The sequence below is a fragment of the Pungitius pungitius genome, chromosome 17, assembly GCF_949316345.1.
Source record: "Pungitius pungitius chromosome 17, fPunPun2.1, whole genome shotgun sequence".
NCBI lineage: Eukaryota > Metazoa > Chordata > Actinopteri > Perciformes > Gasterosteidae > Pungitius > Pungitius pungitius.
Window position 1 is genome coordinate 16,279,748 of NC_084916.1, and position 20,231 is coordinate 16,299,978.

Consider the following 20,231-nt stretch of genomic DNA (forward strand, 5'->3'; position numbering starts at 1 on the left):
ACCATAGCAGGCCCTTTAGGCTTTATTTTTTTGGGGGGGTGGGGCTCCTTTCTCCCTCTTACTAGTTCCTACCCTGCAGAAATGGACTCCTATCTCCAGCAGCCGGGGTGTGTGGAGGCTCGATGCCCCGTGTTTGGACCTCATTGTGTGTCTGCAAGTGGTGTGTTTTGCCCCGCTGTTCAGAGACAATGTGCTACTGTGTGTGTGTGTGTGTGTGTGTGTGTGTGTGTGTGTGTGTGTGTGTGTGAGAGAGAGAGAGTATCTGCAGGCCTTGTTCGGCTAATTACTTGAAAAATGTAATGTTTTATTAGGTTGAATATTTCAAATTAGAAAAGTAATCACTCAAATAATTACCTAGTTGCTTGACACTCAACAGAAAACTCACAACCGATAAGACATTGACAAAAACAGTGTTACAAATAGACACAAATAGAACAACTCGAGAATCCTGTGGGGAAGTATTTCTGAATTTCTACTTCAAGGCATTTCAAGGACCTGTTTAAAGAGGCGAGAGCAGGCTCCTACTTCATGCTGTGTTTGAGTACCATTCTTTTTAGAAATGCAGTGGTATTACACAAGAAACTAGCGTTAGCTTAAACGACACTAGCCACTGATCCTAGTAACTCCTCGTAGTCGTAATTCCAACAGTCTCTGCCCCCGTTTAGCACTGTAAAGCTTTGCTAAGGAGCCCTTGGATCAGCTCAGCGTCTGAAGGTGTGTTATCTGTCTGTCTGAGAGGACCTGAACTTAAAATTGTACTTCCTGTACGTGTGTGTGTGTGTGTGTGTGTGTGTGTGTGTGTGTGTGTGTGTGTTGTGTGTGTGTGTGAGCTCGCCAGCGATCTGTTGACACACTGAGCGATTGCATCCATCCATCCTTTTTCTTTTCTCTCCCCGGGCTTTTGGACTCTGTTGGACCACAGTCACAGCTGTGCAACCCTGGTCCGACAGCACTGCCACAGGCCCCCCCCCCCCCCCACACACACACACACAGCCACAAAAGAATCCGGGGCTAAAGAAGTTGTTACGGATTCCGTCTCCCCCTTTCTTTGCTTCCTCCGGTCTCACATGAGCGGAGCAGTGAGCTTTGAGGAAGCCACGAGCAGATAGTAAATTTGGGTTTAAGTCCCCTGCGGAGCGGAGAGACGGAGCGCTGCTCTCTAATACGTCGCAAACCACATCTCTCGCTGCGCCTGGAAATCATTTGAAGTCAAGAGATTTTCACCAATTCGCGAGCCGAAAAGGCCTCGGAGACGCCCGGTGCACATAAAGTCAGTGTTTGCACAGAAATAAAATCTGGCCCGACCCAGAAGAAAGATTCTGCCTGAGTGTTGCATTGACTTTACTTCAATGACAACTGTGTTTGTGGATGTTCGATAGCGACAGGTACCGAGCTCCTAGCATCAGGGTCCCGGAGAACCTTGAGTGAGCGAATCAACCGGCGTCGTTTCAACCCACAGAAGTGCTTTTTACATTTCTAAAGATACGCAGATGGTTTCCAGACTGTGCTGGCCTGATGCAGTGAGAATGAGAGAAAATGGAAAAGCAAACCCTTCCTCAAAGCGTGCATGACTTTAATGAAGCAGAGAAAAAAAGCGAAGAAACTGAAGGGAAACGCATTTGAGTCAAATTGAATTCAAGAGATCACGCTGTAACGTGAGATCTCTTCCGTGCAATTTGATATAATTGGGACGGCCTGTGGATTCCTCGTCTTAACCTCAGCTCAGCAACCTCAAGGTTATCGGCTCATTTCTTAACATTCGAATTTACGTTACATGTCAGAAAGAGCTTTGATCCATATGTCGTTCACCGTAGTAGCTTACCCCCCCCCCCCCCCCCCCCGTGGTGCTTGTAGCTTCATTCTAATTAACAATGGCCACATTTAAAAAACACGTTTTAACACGTTATTCATTTGACGTTAGGAAGAAATACTTGCACAGAGTTAGAGGACACTCTCCAACAATGAGTTAAATATGAAGCCCCGCAGGTGAGGGTTAGCTTAGCATAGCTTAGCACAAAAGTGGGACTACTCGACCTGTACATTTTGGACTGTTGAACAATGCCTTCTGTGCTGACAGCAGGTCTGAGCGATACTACGACTGACGAGGTGAAAGAAAGAAGCCTCGCAGGGATACGTATCAGCATTTTGCTCTTTGACACTTCGGTCTTCGCAGGTAGAGAAACGCGTAAACAGGTTTTGTGTTTCCCACAGAGAAGTGTACGCCGCCTTGATGGGAAGTGCACAACATGGAGTCAGCGTCTGCAAAACGAGTTTGACGGCGACGGGTAAAGACGAAGGGAGTCCTTCTCACAAGAGGGTTTGAAAGGTGATTCATATTTTAAATAGATCTTTGTATTTCTGCTCTAAACGTTGCGTCTTCAATTCAACTGACAAGGCTTACTTTCATTGTTTTTTGCAATGCTATTTCATCTGGGCAACCATTCCATTCATTATTCATTCATGGAGTCTTTCCACACAGGGATAAATATGAAGCGTGGCAGAGGTAAACCCCTCTAATTGTCTTTACCTTTTGACACTTGACACTATTGGTAAAGAATGATACAATGCATTTTTTAAAATTTCTTTTCACTCAGGCTCAGTCCTGGGACCCTGATCCCCCCCCAAAAACCTTTACCTAGTAGAAAATAAGAAGAAGAAACCCCCAGGTAGAGCATCGGGGGCGTCTTACTTCCTCAGTCGGAGCAGTCTTTGCGGTCCAGACCGACCGTAGTACTCGCTCACTCCTTCGTGTCAAAGGTCACATCATCATTGACTTTCTCGATGCAGTGGCGCCACTAATTTACAACCAAGTTCATTCATCGCCAAGATGACAACCTTGGAGTACCACCTCAATACGAACTCATATCAGGATGGGGGGGGGGGGTTGCACCTCTACCTGGGGTAAACTACGCCATTTGAATGAGCTTTGCACCATTTGACCTTGCAGGCGGTGCCGTAGCTCGGGCGTATACATATATATATACCCGCGCCGCGTTGGCCCATGCCTCGCGATGCCATATGGCTGCGAATGATCAAAGATCCCGTATTTGACTTTGAGATTTCTCCAGAGGAAAAGCGCCGCAGCGATGGAGAGGAATTCACATTAAAAAGTCTCCAGCTGAATCTAATTGCTCCCCAGCCCCCCTCATTTCTTTAAGATGGAACTCCTGCCATGATGTGTGTGTGTGTGTGTGTGTGTGTGTGTGTGTGTGTGTGTGTGTGTGTGTGTGTGTGTGTGTGCGTGTGTGTGTGTGTGTGTGTGTGCAAAAAAAAAAGGGAATGGGGAGCTATGGTATGGTGGATATTACACCCAGTAATAAATGGGAGAGGAAAGAGAGGAGGACGCTGGAAGATGACTTTGTGTGTATCATCAGGACGACAGAACCGGCGCCGCCTCATCAAATGAAGGCTGACGACGAACGTCAGGCTTCAAACTGAAGCCTCTGATGAAATAATGATTAATTAATTGATTGTGGATCAAACCGGTCAGGGGAGAAGATGGAGAATTTCTAATGAAAAGGAAAAGCTGCTATTCATCCCCACAAAGGAGCATCTAAAATATGGTTCTCAATCTTAACAGATACTGACAAACTGAGATGATGAATTCAATAATCTTGCAGATGGAATAGTATCGGACCCTCCTTTCAAACTTTAAACAAAGAGGGAAAGTTTCTTCTTTTTTTTGCACTGACACAAGTGTTATTCCAAACCAGGGCGAGGGAACATCGGAGGCTGAGATGATTCAGAGGAGCAAAGAAGCACGTCGGCATGCAGATAGGTTGACGTTTGATCAGGGCTTGCATCTGTGTTTCTCTTTTAATTAAAAAAAAAAAAAGGTGTTGCAGGTATTTTTGACAGAGAAACCGTTTAGCTAGAAGATTACTGTGGAGATGTATTGTCTCTTAGATCTGCCACTCTTACGTAGCTTGTACCTTCTCAAACAGCTAGAAGGACAAACCAATATATTCCCATATCAACCACAACGGTACTTTGAGTTGCCTTTCTACATTTTCTATTAGACTCACCTGTCATCTCAAAGGCCAAAGCCCTTTGTATGAATCGTTTTATGAAACTCGGAAACCAAAAGGTTTGAACCCTACGACGAACAAGCAGCGCATTTGCATAATTACCAGGTTATCAGAATTTTGAGAAAGCATTCCAAATATCTAAGATAAGTAACAACAACAACGTTCTGCTCGCTGCAAATCAAAACGCGTCACCGAGCTGCAGGTAACGAGCGCCGGCTGGACGCACACAGACGGACACACAGACACGCCAAGTGCTCTCCCGTAATTAGGTGGCGATGTAGTGGCTTTTGTTCTCTCTGATTAATTATCAGCAAGCTTTTCAGGAATGCGAGGAAGCAGCCAATTAAACCCGTTTCCAGGTTCTCGCGCTGACGCTGCGTGCGAAAGGTCAGCGGAGGTCGGCTCCGGTTCTGGTGGGAGGCAGAAGGTGCAGAACGGGGGGAACGGGGCGTGTTTCGGGTCTCTGAAAGGCCACGGAGGCAATTTGCTAATTCATTTGTTGCCGTGCTTTCGCCATCCCCCCCCCCTCCCCCCCTCCCTCAATCTGCCTGTTACATGAGTAGCGGAGCGCACAAAAAAAACAAGCAATGGCGGCGCGGTGTTACGCTCGTGGGAAGAAACACATCCTGTCGAGTGACGCGCTGTCAGAGAGGATTCAGAAGTTAACTCAAAAGCCATTTTTCAGTCTTGAGCTTAATGTCTTTTTTTTTTTATTTTTTGTGGCCATCAATCATCACAACAAATAAGGCTGCGGAATAAAAAGCCAGAGCAAAAAAAAAAGGACTTTAATTTAGTTAATTCAGTTAATTTTGTGTCCCGTCAGAAATGATCACACTGCAGAAACCTGACTGACTGAACGGACCCTTCGGGTTTCAGCTCCGGGGGGTTAATTAGACAGGTTTGCTGGGGGGGGCGAGCGATCGAGGCCGCGAGGATCACGCTGTTATTTACCGAGCCCTGCGGTCCGGGGGCTTGTGGGTGATGCGCGTAATGGAACGGCGTGTAAGAAAAACGCGGGGGCCGCTCATTACCGCCTCTCTCCGGATTTACGCCCCCCCCCCCCTTGCAGGGAGGCCTGTGAAAGCCCTGTAGTGAGGTAGTTAGGTGTTGCCGCTCAGCCTCAGCCGTACACATCACCTTTACGAACCACTCCTGTCCGATTCCCGCATCGGAGCCGCCCGCGGGGGGGGTCTCAAAACAAGAGCCAAAAAGAGCCAACATCTAACGGCTTTAATTAAAGTCCCCCCCCGGCTGCAGCCGAAGCCGAGTCATTTGAAGACTACTTCTGAATTCTTTCTGCATTTTGTGCAGTTGGAAGCATGACGGTGAAGTTGAGTTGCGAGAGTTTCCGAAGCTGAATGTGTTGTAATTACTTGTTGTCAAAAAAAAAAGTCGGCACGGTGGAATCTCCCTCGATAGAGACTTTGAAGCCTTTTGCTGCCGAGGGGTTCTTCTAGAAAGCCCAATAACAACGATGCAAACGTCCTCTGATGCGGACGACGAGGCCTGAATAAAAGCACTCTTGAGTTAATTGGCCTCGTTGAGCCGGGTCGATTGGGCTGAAATTGGCCTGTGAGTGTTACGTGGTCATTAATTACAGCGTGTAAAATGACGGCGGCATATCGATGCCCGTCGGCCCGCGATTCGTTTTAGTCGATGATCCAATCAATTCCCCCACGAAACACTGTCCCGACTCTCGCCATTGTTTGCGCTGTTTGTGCTCTTACCGATGTCAACCCTCAATGTTCTGACATTTATCACTAACTACGTTTGAATGGTTTCTCCGTCAATGTCATTGTGTTAATTATATGTGTTACCTTACCTTACATAGAAATCATTCCAATGAATCCCGGGATGTGAACAGACTTTTAGGAAATAGAGAGCACTGGTGTTTGTACTTTAGTATTCATAGATACACTCACAGCTGAGTTAAGGGACTCGATGTTGTAAACGGAGGAAAAAGTTAAGGAGGTAGCCTTTGCCACTGTGTAAAAGTCTCTTCCCCAAATGTCCTCCACTGAAGGCATTTACACGCTGTAAGAATACCCCAATAAAAGTCCTGCATGTACAGAAGATATAAACAACCCTCAGCAATGGCAAGAAAGTACATCGACTTCAGCACCTACGCTGAACTGCTTCAGGTGATACATTAATAGATGAGTGATAAGAGCATTTTATTTAATCAGTCTGAACAGATGTGTTTTCCAGATGTCACCCAGCTGAGAGCTGTGCCTCCATCGAGTCCATCCTCCGCTCCTCCGCCGCCGCCTGGTTCTGGTTCTGGTTCTGATAGAAGTCGGGTTTCCCAGGCGGTGAGAGGCCTTACCCGGTCCACGATTTCATCACCTTTACAGGGCTCTCCAGTTGTCGTGTAAAAAAGTGGCTTCCATATTTGCTCAATGGCAACGGCTTTTTTAGGCCGATCTGCCGCCGATTTGTCTTTTATCCCGTGAGGTAAAAAAAAAAAAAAATCATACTATTACTATTCAAACGGTTCCCACAAATCTCCCTCTCACTCACGCCGAATGATCGAATGATCCGCAAGAATATTCCAAAAAACACCTACTCAGCATCCCACTTATCGGCCGCCGCCACCTGGCAGATGTCAGAAGGCGAGAGCGAGACGGGGAGAGAGAGGGGGGGGGGGAGAGAGGGAGGTGGCCCCAAGTCCTCAGATTAAAAAAGAAAAAAAAAGCAAGGAATGGACTGCGCCGAATGATTTTTTTTCAATAGTATATTATGAAGACATATCTCCTCTTTTCCATTCATGGTGCGACACGCGGCTCTCCTCCCCGTGGTGTTACCCTGCTCGCCCCCTTTATTACCCACAAAGCGTTCAGATGTTCTCTCTCCCGCAGGCTGCACAGACACTTTCTCACGTTTTTTTTTGGCAAACTAGCGCAATTATTATTATACTTGGTGTAATTGAATTAAGGAGCAGTTTAGACTGGGGGCATTTGCAGACACATATAAACTGAACTGCCCTTCGAGGCTTTGTTTTTTTCTTGTTTCATAATCCACCTGCACAGATTTTCGTCCCGCTGGATGTTTTATCATGGATTTACTGCCGGGAGCATTATGCAAAACAGCAAAGACCTTTGCCTGTGAAACCCCTCCTCTGGATTAAGTAGAGTTTCTTTACGAATGAAAGGGATTGAGGTCTTTTTAAAGGGGCTGTATGAATATGATGCATTATTACTATTATTAACCTCTTTGATATAATCTTTTGGACAAAAGGTGGTCCAAATGACCAAAGTGACTGTATTATCTTCTTAGAAACAACTAAAAACTCATTTTGATAAATAAAAAAAACTCAACTTGATGAACACGGTCGGTGGTCTCATGGTAATTTGCTTGTTGAAAATGCTGTGTGTTATTTTTCAATATTGCTGACTCGCCTTAGACGGGCTACTGCCGCTAATGAGGTTGGCGAGAGAGGTCTTCCTGTTTGTTAATTTCATCCTTTTTCTTTTATAATGTACAGCCTTTTGAATTTGGATGAAAAGGGGGGGTATTGATTGTAGTGTGTATTGTACCTACATTAGGGGGGGGGGGGTGATGGTGAGTGGGAGGCCAAAGCAGAATTGACCATGTCTTCCGCTTCACTCTAGTTTTAAAACCCGCTCGGCTCTTATGGTTCCATTACAGAAACAGTCTCTACTCTGTGGCACTGACTAATGGATAGCCTTTTGCTTCTCTGCAGAGTGGAGGCTGCGGTGCGACGTGCTTCGGCGGGTCTAGAAATGAAAAAGGTAAAGAATACAGAGAGGAAGACCTGTGAAATCAGATTCTGATGAGCCCCGGCGACGGGCCCTGCAGACGGGTTCTGCTCCTGTGTGTTTTGTTGTCCGATGCCAGCGGAGAGAGAGAGAGCCGCCATCCGGCATGTGCTGTCCTTTGATTCATCTCTGCACCTGCTGAGGGCTGCGGACCCTCGGACCACAGTGGCTCGGCTGAGTGGAAACCAAGCCGCGGCCTGTGGGTGTGAGCACGGACCTGTGAACAGGGTTGGTCCTCATCCGCTAAGAAATGGTAATTATGAGAAAGTATCTCGGTTTTGCCACGGTTGAGTTGACCTCCCGTACAATCTCCGATGGGGGGGGGGGGGAAGAGACGGCACGGCGAATGCATTACATTTTATTTGTACAACATTGCCCCCTGAAGTTCTTTCTGGTGTATCTCCCAAGTCCCCCTCGAGGGCCCACGTCAGAAGACAATGCTGTGGCACAACATAGTGCAGTAATTTACCACTACCTGCCCCCCCCCAAATTGACCACGCAAGCACCTCACCTGTATTACTCTGTCACATTCACTTTGGGAAAAACACCGGGGAACCACACACACACACACACACACACACACACACAACTGCACGCACACTCGAGCACACAGCACACCACACAGTTTATTTCAAAACCAACGTGGTTTAAGCAGCTTCACTGCCGAGAGGACTCTGAACCGAGGTATGCGGAATGTGGAGAATGTGAGTCATGTGTGGCCTTCTCCAACTTGAATGGCGTTTTAATGATGGGTGGATGAATGAACTGTTTACCGCTTATTCTACTAATAAACAAAAAAAAAACATCAGTGAGTCAAAGGGGCACGGAGAACCACCACATCTTGGTGTAATACTGTATTTTAAACATATAGTATTTTATATTTAAATATGAAGGAGTGTTTCGTGAGGCTCCTGCGTCCTCTGGTGGCAGGAAGTCGCTGTTATATGTTGACGTTTCCGTCTCCGGCAGACATATTGCTTACAGGAGCAAATTCTGGAAGGCTAGGAGAGAGAGAGAGAGAGAGAGAGGATTCCAATTTGATTTATATCTCCACGACTTGATACGCTCAAACGACACGGGACGTAATGGGTAAGTCTTTCGGCCAATCGAGAGCACATATATGCGTTTAGGTGGTCAAATGTCGGGAGGCGTCAGCGACAGCGGTGGCTGTAAAGCCCTCATCCTGTCACTGTTGTTTAGCTAACTAACGTTACTTAGCTAACGTCTTTAGCATAGCAGCTAGCCACAGAAAACGATATTAAGTTAGCTAACTTAGTAGCGTCAGTTGAGTTATTCATTTACGCGATTTGATCTATGTAGAGTTGAATTATTTTAAACATAGGGTGGGGTTTAACTCTTGTTTCAAAGTAAAACACTTCCAACATAACCTTATTTTGACCCGAGCAAACTTAAGGAAACTAGGCTAATAGCTAGCCAGCTAACTACGTAGGTGGCCGTGGCATTTCGTGGTACGGTGGTAAGACTCGCGTAAAGATTAACCAAGGAATTGAGTTATTATCAGTCATCTCCTAATGTTGGCCTGCTTCTTGGCAAAGTGGCGTGTTGTCTCCCGTCTTTGTCTGACATTACATTGCAGGTGTTGCTAGCGGCAACAGCACCACTCAAATGGAACGGTGGTAGAAACGCTAACGTAACGCTAACGTTAGATAACGTTATTCGGTGTTGTGTGGGCTAGCGTTAGCTGTGTGCTCCGTGTCGTTGCGGTGGCGTGGTCGATTGTAACGTGACAATAAACTTCCAAAAACTTATTGTTTTTGTAAGTCATCACCTTATAAGATGACACGGTTTAGTGGTCCCCGTTTTATCAGGCGCAGTTGTGTGTGCGTAGCGGCTAACGTTAGCTTAAGTTAGCTGTGTTAGCTCTGTCATCCAACCCTATTCATCGATCCAACAGATATAACTACACACTCTTAAGTCCTTAGCATTTACGTTATACCACATTTTTTCCACATGTTTTTACTGCAGAGTCGGAGCACGTAGAGTGACTTGAAATGAAAAGATGTCGCATTTATGACAGCTCACAAACGGCAGCGAGCGATGGTTTTGACACACCGTGGACTCGCGTGTAACGTTACATGTGACTCGGGGGGGTCCCCGTGTTTTCCAGACTATTCCCGAACAGGATTCCTGCTTAGTTCTGCGTGTGTTTGTCCTGTCATTTACAGACACAGCTGTTTTAGACCAACGTTATGTATCCGAATTAAATATTTAGATGACAATCTTCATTTTACAAAGTGTTCAAAACCATATGTCAAATGGTAACAATATATGTACAAGGACCTATCAAACTGGTCCAGGTGTATTATTGAGATCGTTCAACCATTCCTTTTTTGTTAGTCACCTTCAGTGTGTTATCTGTCACTAAACCAGGCTCTTGTACCTTGCCCTGTGAGACTAAATTTGTTAGTTGATTAGCCAAAGTCTGTCTGTCCGTCTCTCTCACACGAGGCTTTAAAGCCATGCAAATGTTTTGGGATTTTGACAAATCCGCTGTTGAGATTTCTTCCACCACTCTGCAAGAGCTTTTAATTCTACTGTTGTTGTTTTTGGGGTCCTGGCTCAAATTAGATTTTAGTCCACAGGCACCGTGGCCTAATAACCTCCACTGTTCTGTTTTCTTTCCTTTTCAAAAAGGGCAGTGCAGACATGTCCCCTGCAGGGCTTCTCCGCTGCTATCCAGCCTAAACAGTCATTGCAGTTCACGTAAAGCAGCTATTCTAACTCGCACGTTCCATAAATCAGAGCATCCAGCAGCAGCCCGTGCTCCCATGCTGCCACCCCCGTGGCTTTACCATCTGGACAAACTACACACACATTCATAAAACTTTTTATGAGGCTGGTGGTGCTAATGCTCTTAAAATTATCATGCCCTCAATTTGCGCAACTTGTTCAAATATTTAACCTCGAGGAACTCCCGCCGTTACAATCTGGGCTTTTGACAGACGAGGTTTCCACCACCTAGTGCTGTTGACAGGTTTCAATGTTGTCCCTCGCTCACTTTCTCTCTCCTGTTGCCCCGGGTGACTCAGGGATCTGCCCAGTTCCCCTCTCTGGTGGCATGACTGCACAAATACTGAGGACGTTTGTCCTATCTGGGCACCAATTAATGCAAACTCTGCGATTTAACTCTTCTGAATAAATACGTCTGTTCGGCCTGCCAGCTGACTGGTTGATGAAAAGCTTAGCGGTGTGTGTCTGTGTGTATTTTTAGGCTTTCGGTGAGCTTATTTGTACAGGGCCTTTTTATATATAGACCAGTGTTCATGCTGTGTCATCATCATGGCTTATAATTACAGATTGGTCAATGGTCACGTGTTCACTTACACTTCCCTCCATATGGCGTAGGCTTTGGTGAAGCAAATGGGGCTCAGCTGTTTCCTGCTTGTTCTTGTTGTGTCTTAATCGTGATGTCTACTTGTGTCTGCGGCCCATTAGAGCCGTCAGCCAGTCCGGCCAAAGACAACTATAGGATGAACCGCTACAAGAACAAAGCGCTGAACCCTGAGGAGATGAGACGCAGGAGAGAAGAGGAGGGCATCCAACTCAGGAAACAGAAACGAGAACAACAGGTTTAATCAGATCCGTTTTTATCTCCGTTTGAGTTTATGAGCTTTTATTGAACATGGTCTGATATTTAATGTAATCACAGCTTTTCAAGAGGAGGAATGTGGATGTTCTCAATGAAGAGGAGGCCATGTTTGAGAGTCCGCTGGTGGACCCGTTTCTCAGCTCTCCAACATCAGTGAGTGTTGGTTTTTCAACTCTTCTCACAACGTCAACAGAGAATTCCACACAGAGCGATTGTCATTATTGGTGTTGTGAGTGCTTGTGAATGTGTTGTTGCAGGAAGGAGTCATCACCAGAGACATGGTTGAGATGCTTTTCTCGGAGGACCCAGAGCTTCAGCTCGCCACAACACAAAAGTTCAGAAAACTACTTTCTAAAGGTATAAATTGTTGACTTGCAGTGACTGAACACCTGTTTTACCAGTTATGAAATCACCCAGGACCAAACAAAAGTATTCACATCCCGTGTTACCTCATTTCAGAGCCCAACCCTCCAATTGATGAAGTCATAAACACGCTTGGAGTAGTTGAGAGGTTTGTGGAGTTCTTGAAGAAGAGTGTCAACTGCACGCTACAGGTCAGTTTGTACACACAATATGCATTTGATGTGTACATGAGATGTATATAAATATCCACACAAATACACATACAATGTGTCACCTGACGTGTAGGGTTGAAGACGGTAGCTGCTGCTACTACGCCTAAACTTCTTTCTGATACCAATTTTATATTGCTGTAAAAACTCTATTACTGTATAAATCTGTATCTCCAGCAATACATTTGAAGGCATAGCAATCAACTGGTGCTTTGTCCCTGTGACCTTTGTGTGCCCCCCCCGCAGTTTGAAGCAGCTTGGGCACTGACCAACATTGCATCAGGCACGTCCTCGCAGACAAAGACGGTGATTGTGGCCGGAGCGGTGCCGATCTTCATCGAACTGCTCAACTCAGACTTTGAAGACGTCCAAGAGCAGGTAACGCGCCGTGCGTGGTTGGCGTCACGTGTATTGTGTCCATCCATGTGTGTGTCTGTTTGGCATTCTATCGCTCACGGCGGTCTGGTGTGTTGGTTCTTTCTGCAGGCGGTGTGGGCCTTGGGTAATATTGCAGGGGATAGTGCCGTGTGCAGGGACTACGTGCTGAACTGCGAAATCCTTCCGCCGTTATTAATGTAAGCGCATCTTCACGCTGGTTATGGCCACCAGCTTTCCTACCTGAGGTATCATCTGTACAGTCTCATCTCCTAAGCTTTTCTTTTTCTTTTTTTTGTCATTTCAGGCTTTTGACCAAATCCACTAGATTGACCATGACAAGGAATGCAGTGTGGGCTTTGTCTAATCTCTGTAGAGGAAAAAACCCTCCGCCGGCTTTTGAAAAGGTACTGCTATGCTTCACACACCTTTTTATAACTGTTTACGCACAATTCTTCGCACATATCTTATGAATCCCTGTTGATGCGTCTTTCTCCAGAAAGATTCGATTTTGAAGGGCATTGTACATACTGTTTTTTTAAAAAAACGCTCCCGGTTTACTTTTTGGTTACCATGGTAACAAAAACAAGCATGTAGCCAAACTGCTTTTCCTTCAACTGCTACTGTTGTGTGTATGTGTGCTTCTGGTCATGCATTGTGTCTGCCGTGCAGGTGTCCCCCTGTCTGCCGGTGCTGTCCAGGCTTCTATTTAGCAGTGACCCAGACCTGCTGGCGGATGCCTGCTGGGCCTTGTCGTACCTCTCCGATGGCCCCAATGACAAGATCCAGGCTGTCATCGACTCCGGCGTCTGCAGGCGCCTCGTAGAGCTGCTCATGTAAGTCAAGTCACGCTCTCGGCTCTCCTTTTACGCTGTAAATATGACCCGTAAATACTTAAACCATTTCTCTGCTCCACCCGCTGTCCTGCAGGCACACAGACTATAAGGTGGCCTCCCCTGCCTTGAGAGCTGTAGGCAACATCGTAACTGGAGATGACATCCAAACACAGGTGAGAGGGTATTCACTGACGTTTCTGTTGTGTTCCTGGTCTTTACGCTGACTTCATCCTCCAAAGGGCTCATCAAGAGAAGGGCTTTCACTGTCGCGTGTGGTGTTCATATTTCACTGTGAACCCCTTTTTGTTTCTAAATAGAGGACTTCCTCTCACCCTCTCGTGTATAGGTGGTGTTGAACTGCTCGGCTCTGCCCTGTCTGCTGCACCTCCTCAGCAGTGCTAAAGAGTCCATTCGCAAAGAGGCGTGCTGGACCATCTCAAACATCACAGCAGGAAACCGAGCACAAATACAGGTGATGCATGCTAACAAATCCCAGAAGGCTCCCCAACTAAACCTTTCCTCCACTAATAACGTATTACTTAAATGTCAAGACAAATTACATTGTAATGGGAACACGTGTTAGGGATTGTTTTGTTGAAATGTAATATGTTGAGGTGTCAAAGCGACACTATTTCACCGCTTGTGTAATTTAGTCTGACCTTCACATTTTTGTCCATTTATATTCTGTGCCGTATTCCATCATTGAATCTCAACACGAGCACAGCCTGCAATAACTACGACGATTGACAGACCTTTGATTTCAACAGAAACCGCTTAACAGCTGGTTTAACGTTTTCTTTTCTTCTCGTGGCAATGTTTATGTAGTGTAGTAGTCAAAGTGTTTACTCACCCACGTGACGTTTAAAACATAATCAACTCGGGGAGACAGTCCCCTTTTTCATATTCAAATCTCAACTACGACTTGTTTCATTCTGCACCGGCGTCACTAACCTTATCCTCACTTTTGAACATAATCGTAATGCTAAACGCGAAGCTTCCACGGTAACTGTGTTGAAGCTGGAGACATCCCCACTGATTTTTTTTTTTTCTTTCCCCCCCCCCCATCTCCTCCCGCCCCCACAGACGGTCATCGACGCCAACATCTTCCCGGTTCTGATCGATATTCTACAGAAAGCAGAGTTCAGGACCAGGAAAGAGGCGGCGTGGGCCATCACCAACGCCACCTCTGGAGGAACGCCAGAGCAGATCAGGTTAGGGGGAAAAAAACAAGGTCAGGTTGAACCCGGCGGGGTCATCCTGATACGCTGTTAAAAGGGTTCGATGGCCCTGCATCAGATGAAGGCTGTGGAAGCATGAGCGTTATATTGTTTTGTGGTGGGAATAGTTTCTAAAAAAGAGAATAAAAATAAACACTTGCACTTAAAAAAACATTAGATAATACTGTTGAATGTCATTGTTTGAAAAGCCCCTTTTTAAGCTTTCTGTGCTTTAGAATTGTCAACAATATAATACTGTGTAATAAGAAGTAGTAATAACAGAATTTGTCCATTATCCGTTGTCTTGCTTCCCTTTGCGTCATAAAAGGCACATATACTGTGTTGCCATGGAATTGGCTGATTAGCTTGGTTACCCCTTGGGCAACATCTTCAAAGCTTTAAACAGGGCGACTCTCAAGAACCGTCTTGAGTCATGAAAATGCCAGTCTTCAAAGTTGATTATTGTGTGTGTACTCAGGTACCTGGTGAACCTGGGCTGCATTAAGCCGCTGTGTGACCTGCTGACTGTGATGGACTCCAAGATCGTCCAGGTGGCCCTGAACGGGCTGGAGAACATCCTGAGGCTGGGCGAGCAGGAGGCCAAGCAGGAGAACAGCGCCACCGGAGTCAACCCTTACTGCAGCCTCATCGAAGAAGCCTACGGTACAAGCAGGGCTGCTGTAGTGTTTAGGAAATCCATGCACAAGTTGCATCAAATTGCTCATAGTCACCAGTAGGGGAAGGTTTGATGTTTAACATTTTGGTACCAAAACCAATAGTTTTATTGGGAGAAGTGATTTCCAACTTGTAAAGCTTTACAACCTCATAAAGTAGTGACGTTTGACCAGTCGCCGCCTCTATCCAATTACTTCTATTATCTTAAAAACGGCCATTTTTTTTTTTTTTTTCCATCGTTCCATCTGTCTCTCCAGGTCTCGACAAGATCGAGTTCCTCCAGAGCCACGACAACCAGGAGATCTACCAGAAGGCCTTCGATCTGATCGAGCACTACTTCGGGGTGGAGGACGAGGAGCACAGTCTCGCCCCTCAGGTGGACCAGGCCAACCAGCAGTTCCTGTTTCCCCAGCAGGAGGCTCCCATGGAGGGCTTCCAGCTTTAAGTCCCCCCCCCCCCCCCCCCCCTACCTCACCTTTAAAATGCATCACTTTACACCCCCCCCCCCCCCCCCCGCCACCCCCCACCTCCAGTACCTCCTCGTCTCATGGAGGACCCCTGAAAGCCGAAGTCGCCACCCCCTCCCCCCCCTGACCTCCACCCTCCCCACACCCCCGCGATCGCCCACAGACACACCCACCCGTAGGTAAAACTGTCCTCCAGCTCTCTCCTCATCCAGTGGGCCCGACCCACGTGCTGCCGGTCGGGGGGGGGGGGGGCTCCATTACACTTCCCTTGACGAGGCCGTGATCGCCACATGAAGTCGGCTCGGGCTTCAGGAACACACACACACACACACACACACCGTCCTGCCGTTGGCAGTGGCGATGGTTGGGTTGGTTATCTTTTATATACACTCTTTTGGGTTGTTTTCCAGTGGGACATTTGCTATTTTCAGGTTTGCTCGTGCAAAGTCCGAAGAGTGCGAGGTGAAGGCGAGCTCTGGATGTCAGTCTGACCCGGCGCAGTTCAAAGAAGAACACACAGGAACATCATCCCCTTCCGTTGTTTTATGATCACTTATTTATATGCACTTGTTTTAGTGCGTGTGATTTTCTTTTTTTCTTTGGTTTTCTGCCAACAGGCTCTATGGTCATAAGGCCGAGCTAATTGTGTTTTTTTTGTTTTTTCCACTCTTCTGTTAACATGTCTTCTATTTTTTTGGGACACATTTCAGCGGAGGTGTGAGGACTTGAGACAGGAGACTCTCTCGGCCCAGGAAGGGGTTTGGCAGGAATAGTTGGCGTGAATTTGGTTTTATAGCGGATATGTTTAAAGATCGAGGGGGAGAAAGAAAAAAAAACTTTTGAGGGTGGTATAGTTATAGATCCAATGTTCGTAGTGTGCGGTGTTATTAATAACAATACATTTGAATTCTGGAATGATCTAACTATTAAACAAGGCATAGCTGGGGATTTAGGCTGCGGGGGGATTTCAGCTGCAGCAAACCCAACTTATTTTTATATTTAAACAAACTCGATGTATTGCAGATGGGGTGAAATGCCACTTGTGGTGCAGACTCAACTTTTAAAGTCTGAATCCATTAAAGCCCGGTGAAAGCGGGTCGCTGCTGGTTCCGCGAGGCCCTCGTGCTCCCCGTCCCCGGCTGCGTGTGTTGGGGGGTGTGACGGGGGTTCTGCATGGCGTTATATTACCCTGCGTACAGTCACTGCGCAGCCTCATTTCCTTTTCTTTTTTGTTTTAAATTATCGTGGCAGCATTTGCAGGTAAAGAAACAGGAAGTGGGCCACGGCGCTGGTTTGGTGGTGTTAACAGTGACGGTGTAGTGACGGGTGGTGTTTTCCGTACAGTGGTAGAGTTGACCTGTGACCTGCGGCGTTCTGGGGAGAGGGCTCGATGGCTCGGCCCGGCTCCGTTGTGGCTTCGGTGTAAATAGCTTGTCCTCGAGGCTCATGGCGAGCCGGGTCTGTCCGGGGGGGGGGGGGGGGGCGCTCGGACCGCAACCACCAATTCAAGTATAAACATACATTAGGATTTTGTTGTATTTGCATTGTATTTGCGCACACTTCATGCACACTTGCATACAACACCAGCAGACACCTTACACACACACACACACACACCTCTCACAGATGAGTGGCTAGCTGCGAGAGAACGAGTTTCCATGATCTTTTGAAGAAAAAAAAAAAGTTTTATTTTATTTTTAAACTGGCTTTTCTCCAGGGAGGGAAAAACGCCATTTTTGGCTGTTATTTGATTTCAGACCTCTTACTACAGTTTTTGTTTTATTTAAAAAATATATATATATATTGCCCGGGATTCCTTTTTTTTTAAGATCAATATTGTTTTAATAGAAACAAAAGTTTTTTTTTTCTTTTTTTCATATTTAAATGTGTTTCACTGCACAAAGACATCTCATGGAAACTTTTTTTTTTTTGTACTTGTTTCTAGCCACATGACTTCTGATGGTTTAAATGATCCCTGTGAGCCCTGACCTTGGATCAGAAGCTGATCTGGGATCAGGCTTCAGGCCTTTGTGGTTGTGTGATGTTTGACTGACGGGCACCGCGTGATCGACTCTTGACAACGACGACGACTGGGAGCTCCTGTTTGCGTGGATCACTGAACCAGCCTTAACATTAAATCATGATACTGTGAACAGAACTCTGCAAAAGCCCACAAACAAATGGGATCACACCCTCATCAAGGAGGTCACTTTAGCCAGAGACACTTTACCATGACGCGCGCGTTTAGATCCACTCGTTTGGTTTCTTTCAGTATTGCATTTTTACACAAGCCATAAACTTCCACTGACGGCGCAACGCGCTGCTTTTGGGTTCAAGTTTGCCTTGCTAGCGAGATGTTATCCACAGAACACGTGTGCTCCCAGTGGACGTAAAGAGTTGAAATCATGAATAATTGAGCATCAAGAACTTGCCTCTACGTGACGGAGCGGCATTTGTAAGCGAAGTCTTCGATTTTTTTTTTTTTTCACGGCTCGGCCGACAAATAACGCTAGAATTGCAACGTTTGGAAACAAAAGAACAGTGCATCAACCAGGAAAAAAATGATTTATATCTCTTGGGGGGGGGGGAAAGAAAATGCACTCCTATTCACAAGTGCCAATCCGACCAACAGAGACTGGAGGTTCTTACGTATCTGTCTTTGACTTTTGTTTTTCTTTATCTTTTATTTACTTGAATGTGCACACATTTTGTGCAGAACATTGCTGCTCTATTTTCCTTCTCTTTAAAGTTACACTTTTTTTTTTTTTTTTTTGCCATTTGATTCTTTTGGGGGAGTGGCCCCAGCGAGGCGGTGGTGGAAATGGCCAGGTTTGATATTTAGCATTTCTCTCGGCTCAAAGCCAGCACCTCTGTGTGCTCAAGGAAAACTGCACCGATAGAGATATTTTACATGTGGCAGAATTGTTTAAATTTAAGCTACTATCATAGCGGACAATTGCAGGTACGGACCCGTATTGTCGTAGTTTACCAAAGGTGTGTCATCCTGAAGGTGGTTGGAAATTATTTGCTTGATGTTGTGTCTTCAACACTCAACTGACTGAGAGTTTGCTTCATTTTAAAATCTGCTTCTTTTCATTAGAAGCTGCAATAGCTCAATCCTCACTCAGCTTTTTTTTTTTTTTTTTTTGGCTTTTCCTCAAGTTAAATTACTGTTTTTTTTTAGGGAGTGAAAAGATCTGCAAAATTGTCCTGACGGCTGCAATAAATAGTCCAAAAATCAAGCACCCAAGAGGCAACGATCCACCTACAGGTGACACTCCGCCGCTCGGTGAGGCTGACCGAGGCGACTACTGGACATTCTTCTAACACAAAATCTGTGATTCAGGAATTGTGCAGTGATTTACATTAAAAAGTATTATAAGTTAAACTATATGTATATTCTGATACATTGACGGGGGGATTCACAATTCTAATCACTTCTGAGAAGTGGAGAAAAAGCCTCATTGGAACATGTCACATGAAGAAAGAGAAAACAAATAGTGAGCGGACGAGCCTTCCCTGCTTTTCTTGATCTTTTTTTTTTTTGGCGTCAAACGTTTGTCCCAGTCAGGCTGCACGATCAGGAAGCTCGTGATCCACGGGGAGGGGGGGGGGGGAAATGAGCAGGCATCACTAAAAATATCTCAAATCTGACTTGTCTTCCGTCCTAGAAGCTGTTCACGTCTTTATGGAAATCTAAAGCCACGCTTGGCTTGGTCAGGTGATGTCCTCTATGCTACAAATGTTTACAATGCTACATGTTTGTAAAAAATACTTTTTCATACGCCACCACTGACCAGTCCCGATGTATTCTCTGCTCTGGTCCTTCTCATTTCTTTTACATGTATTTATTTTCTCTACTCTTGTTTATGATTTTTTTTTTTTTTTTCTTTCTCATTTGCTCAATTACCCATCTTAAACTGTGACTTGACTTGACTTTACCGACGGTATGAATGAGTGACGAGAAACTACACAACTTCAACTGAACATGTCACATAAACATAAACATGCAAAAAAAATGCATACAGGAAACTGCAACAATATAAAGTGTAAAGGAAATGACATTGAATTTGAAATTGTTCAATGGAAATACTGTACAAAACAAATAAAGTTACGTTACAACCCTTTAATGGAAATGTCTGGTCTTTGTTCACTGCTGTCATTGAGAACGAATTCTACAGAATTTAAGTAAATTCAGCATCACACTGTAGCAAAGTTGTGTTTTATGTCCAAGTGGAATTTTACTTTGTGTAAAAAAGAAAATAAAAAAAAATCTGTTCATTTCAGCTAATAGGCTACATGTCTTAATTTGAAGCTCAAATAGCAACATGCAACCTATACTTAGTATTTTCTTTTTTTCCCATGAGAGATTAGTACTGCATTTAATGCTTGAGTTTGGTACATGAATAAGCATGTTTCTCCATACATTTCCAAAGCTCAGATCTGCATTGCTTTTCTAGTATTAGCATTACTAGTAGGGGGTGAGAATAGATCTTCCTCTTTTCAATCTTTTCTGTTTGAGTATTGAGCACCATATGGCTCCCAGCCTTTCAACACTGGATCATTATTTGTATTGTTTGATCATTTATATTTATAGACATTAATGTTAATAGCGTGTCTTTATTAATATAAAAATATAAAATATTTCTATTTTGACTGAGCTATTTACATA

At 45.4% G+C, this 20,231-nt stretch overlaps 1 protein-coding gene across 1 annotated transcript; it reads left to right on the top strand.

Annotated features, from left to right (window-relative positions):
* Positions 1-8,771: 8,771 nt before the first annotated feature.
* On the top strand, positions 8,772-15,543 carry kpna6 (karyopherin alpha 6 (importin alpha 7)). Its single transcript, XM_037473774.2, has 14 exons — positions 8,772-8,896; positions 11,264-11,397; positions 11,478-11,570; positions 11,675-11,774; positions 11,877-11,971; positions 12,236-12,367; positions 12,476-12,564; positions 12,672-12,771; positions 13,037-13,200; positions 13,295-13,373; positions 13,547-13,672; positions 14,284-14,411; positions 14,896-15,080; positions 15,350-15,543. The coding sequence occupies exons 1-14, from the start codon at positions 8,893-8,895 to the stop codon at positions 15,535-15,537; spliced, it is 1,617 nt and encodes a 538-aa protein (XP_037329671.1). The 5' UTR covers positions 8,772-8,892; the 3' UTR covers positions 15,538-15,543.
* Positions 15,544-20,231: the final 4,688 nt, after the last annotated feature.

What these genes read in the sequence shown, in the direction of transcription:
- kpna6 (XM_037473774.2), top strand. An exon ending in TTCTCAGCTCTCCAACATCA is followed by an intron (nt 11,571 to 11,674) that starts GTGAGTGTTGGT and finishes GTGTTGTTGCAG; the next exon opens with GAAGGAGTCATCACCAGAGA. An exon ending in CGCCTCGTAGAGCTGCTCAT is followed by an intron (nt 13,201 to 13,294) that starts GTAAGTCAAGTC and finishes GCTGTCCTGCAG; the next exon opens with GCACACAGACTATAAGGTGG.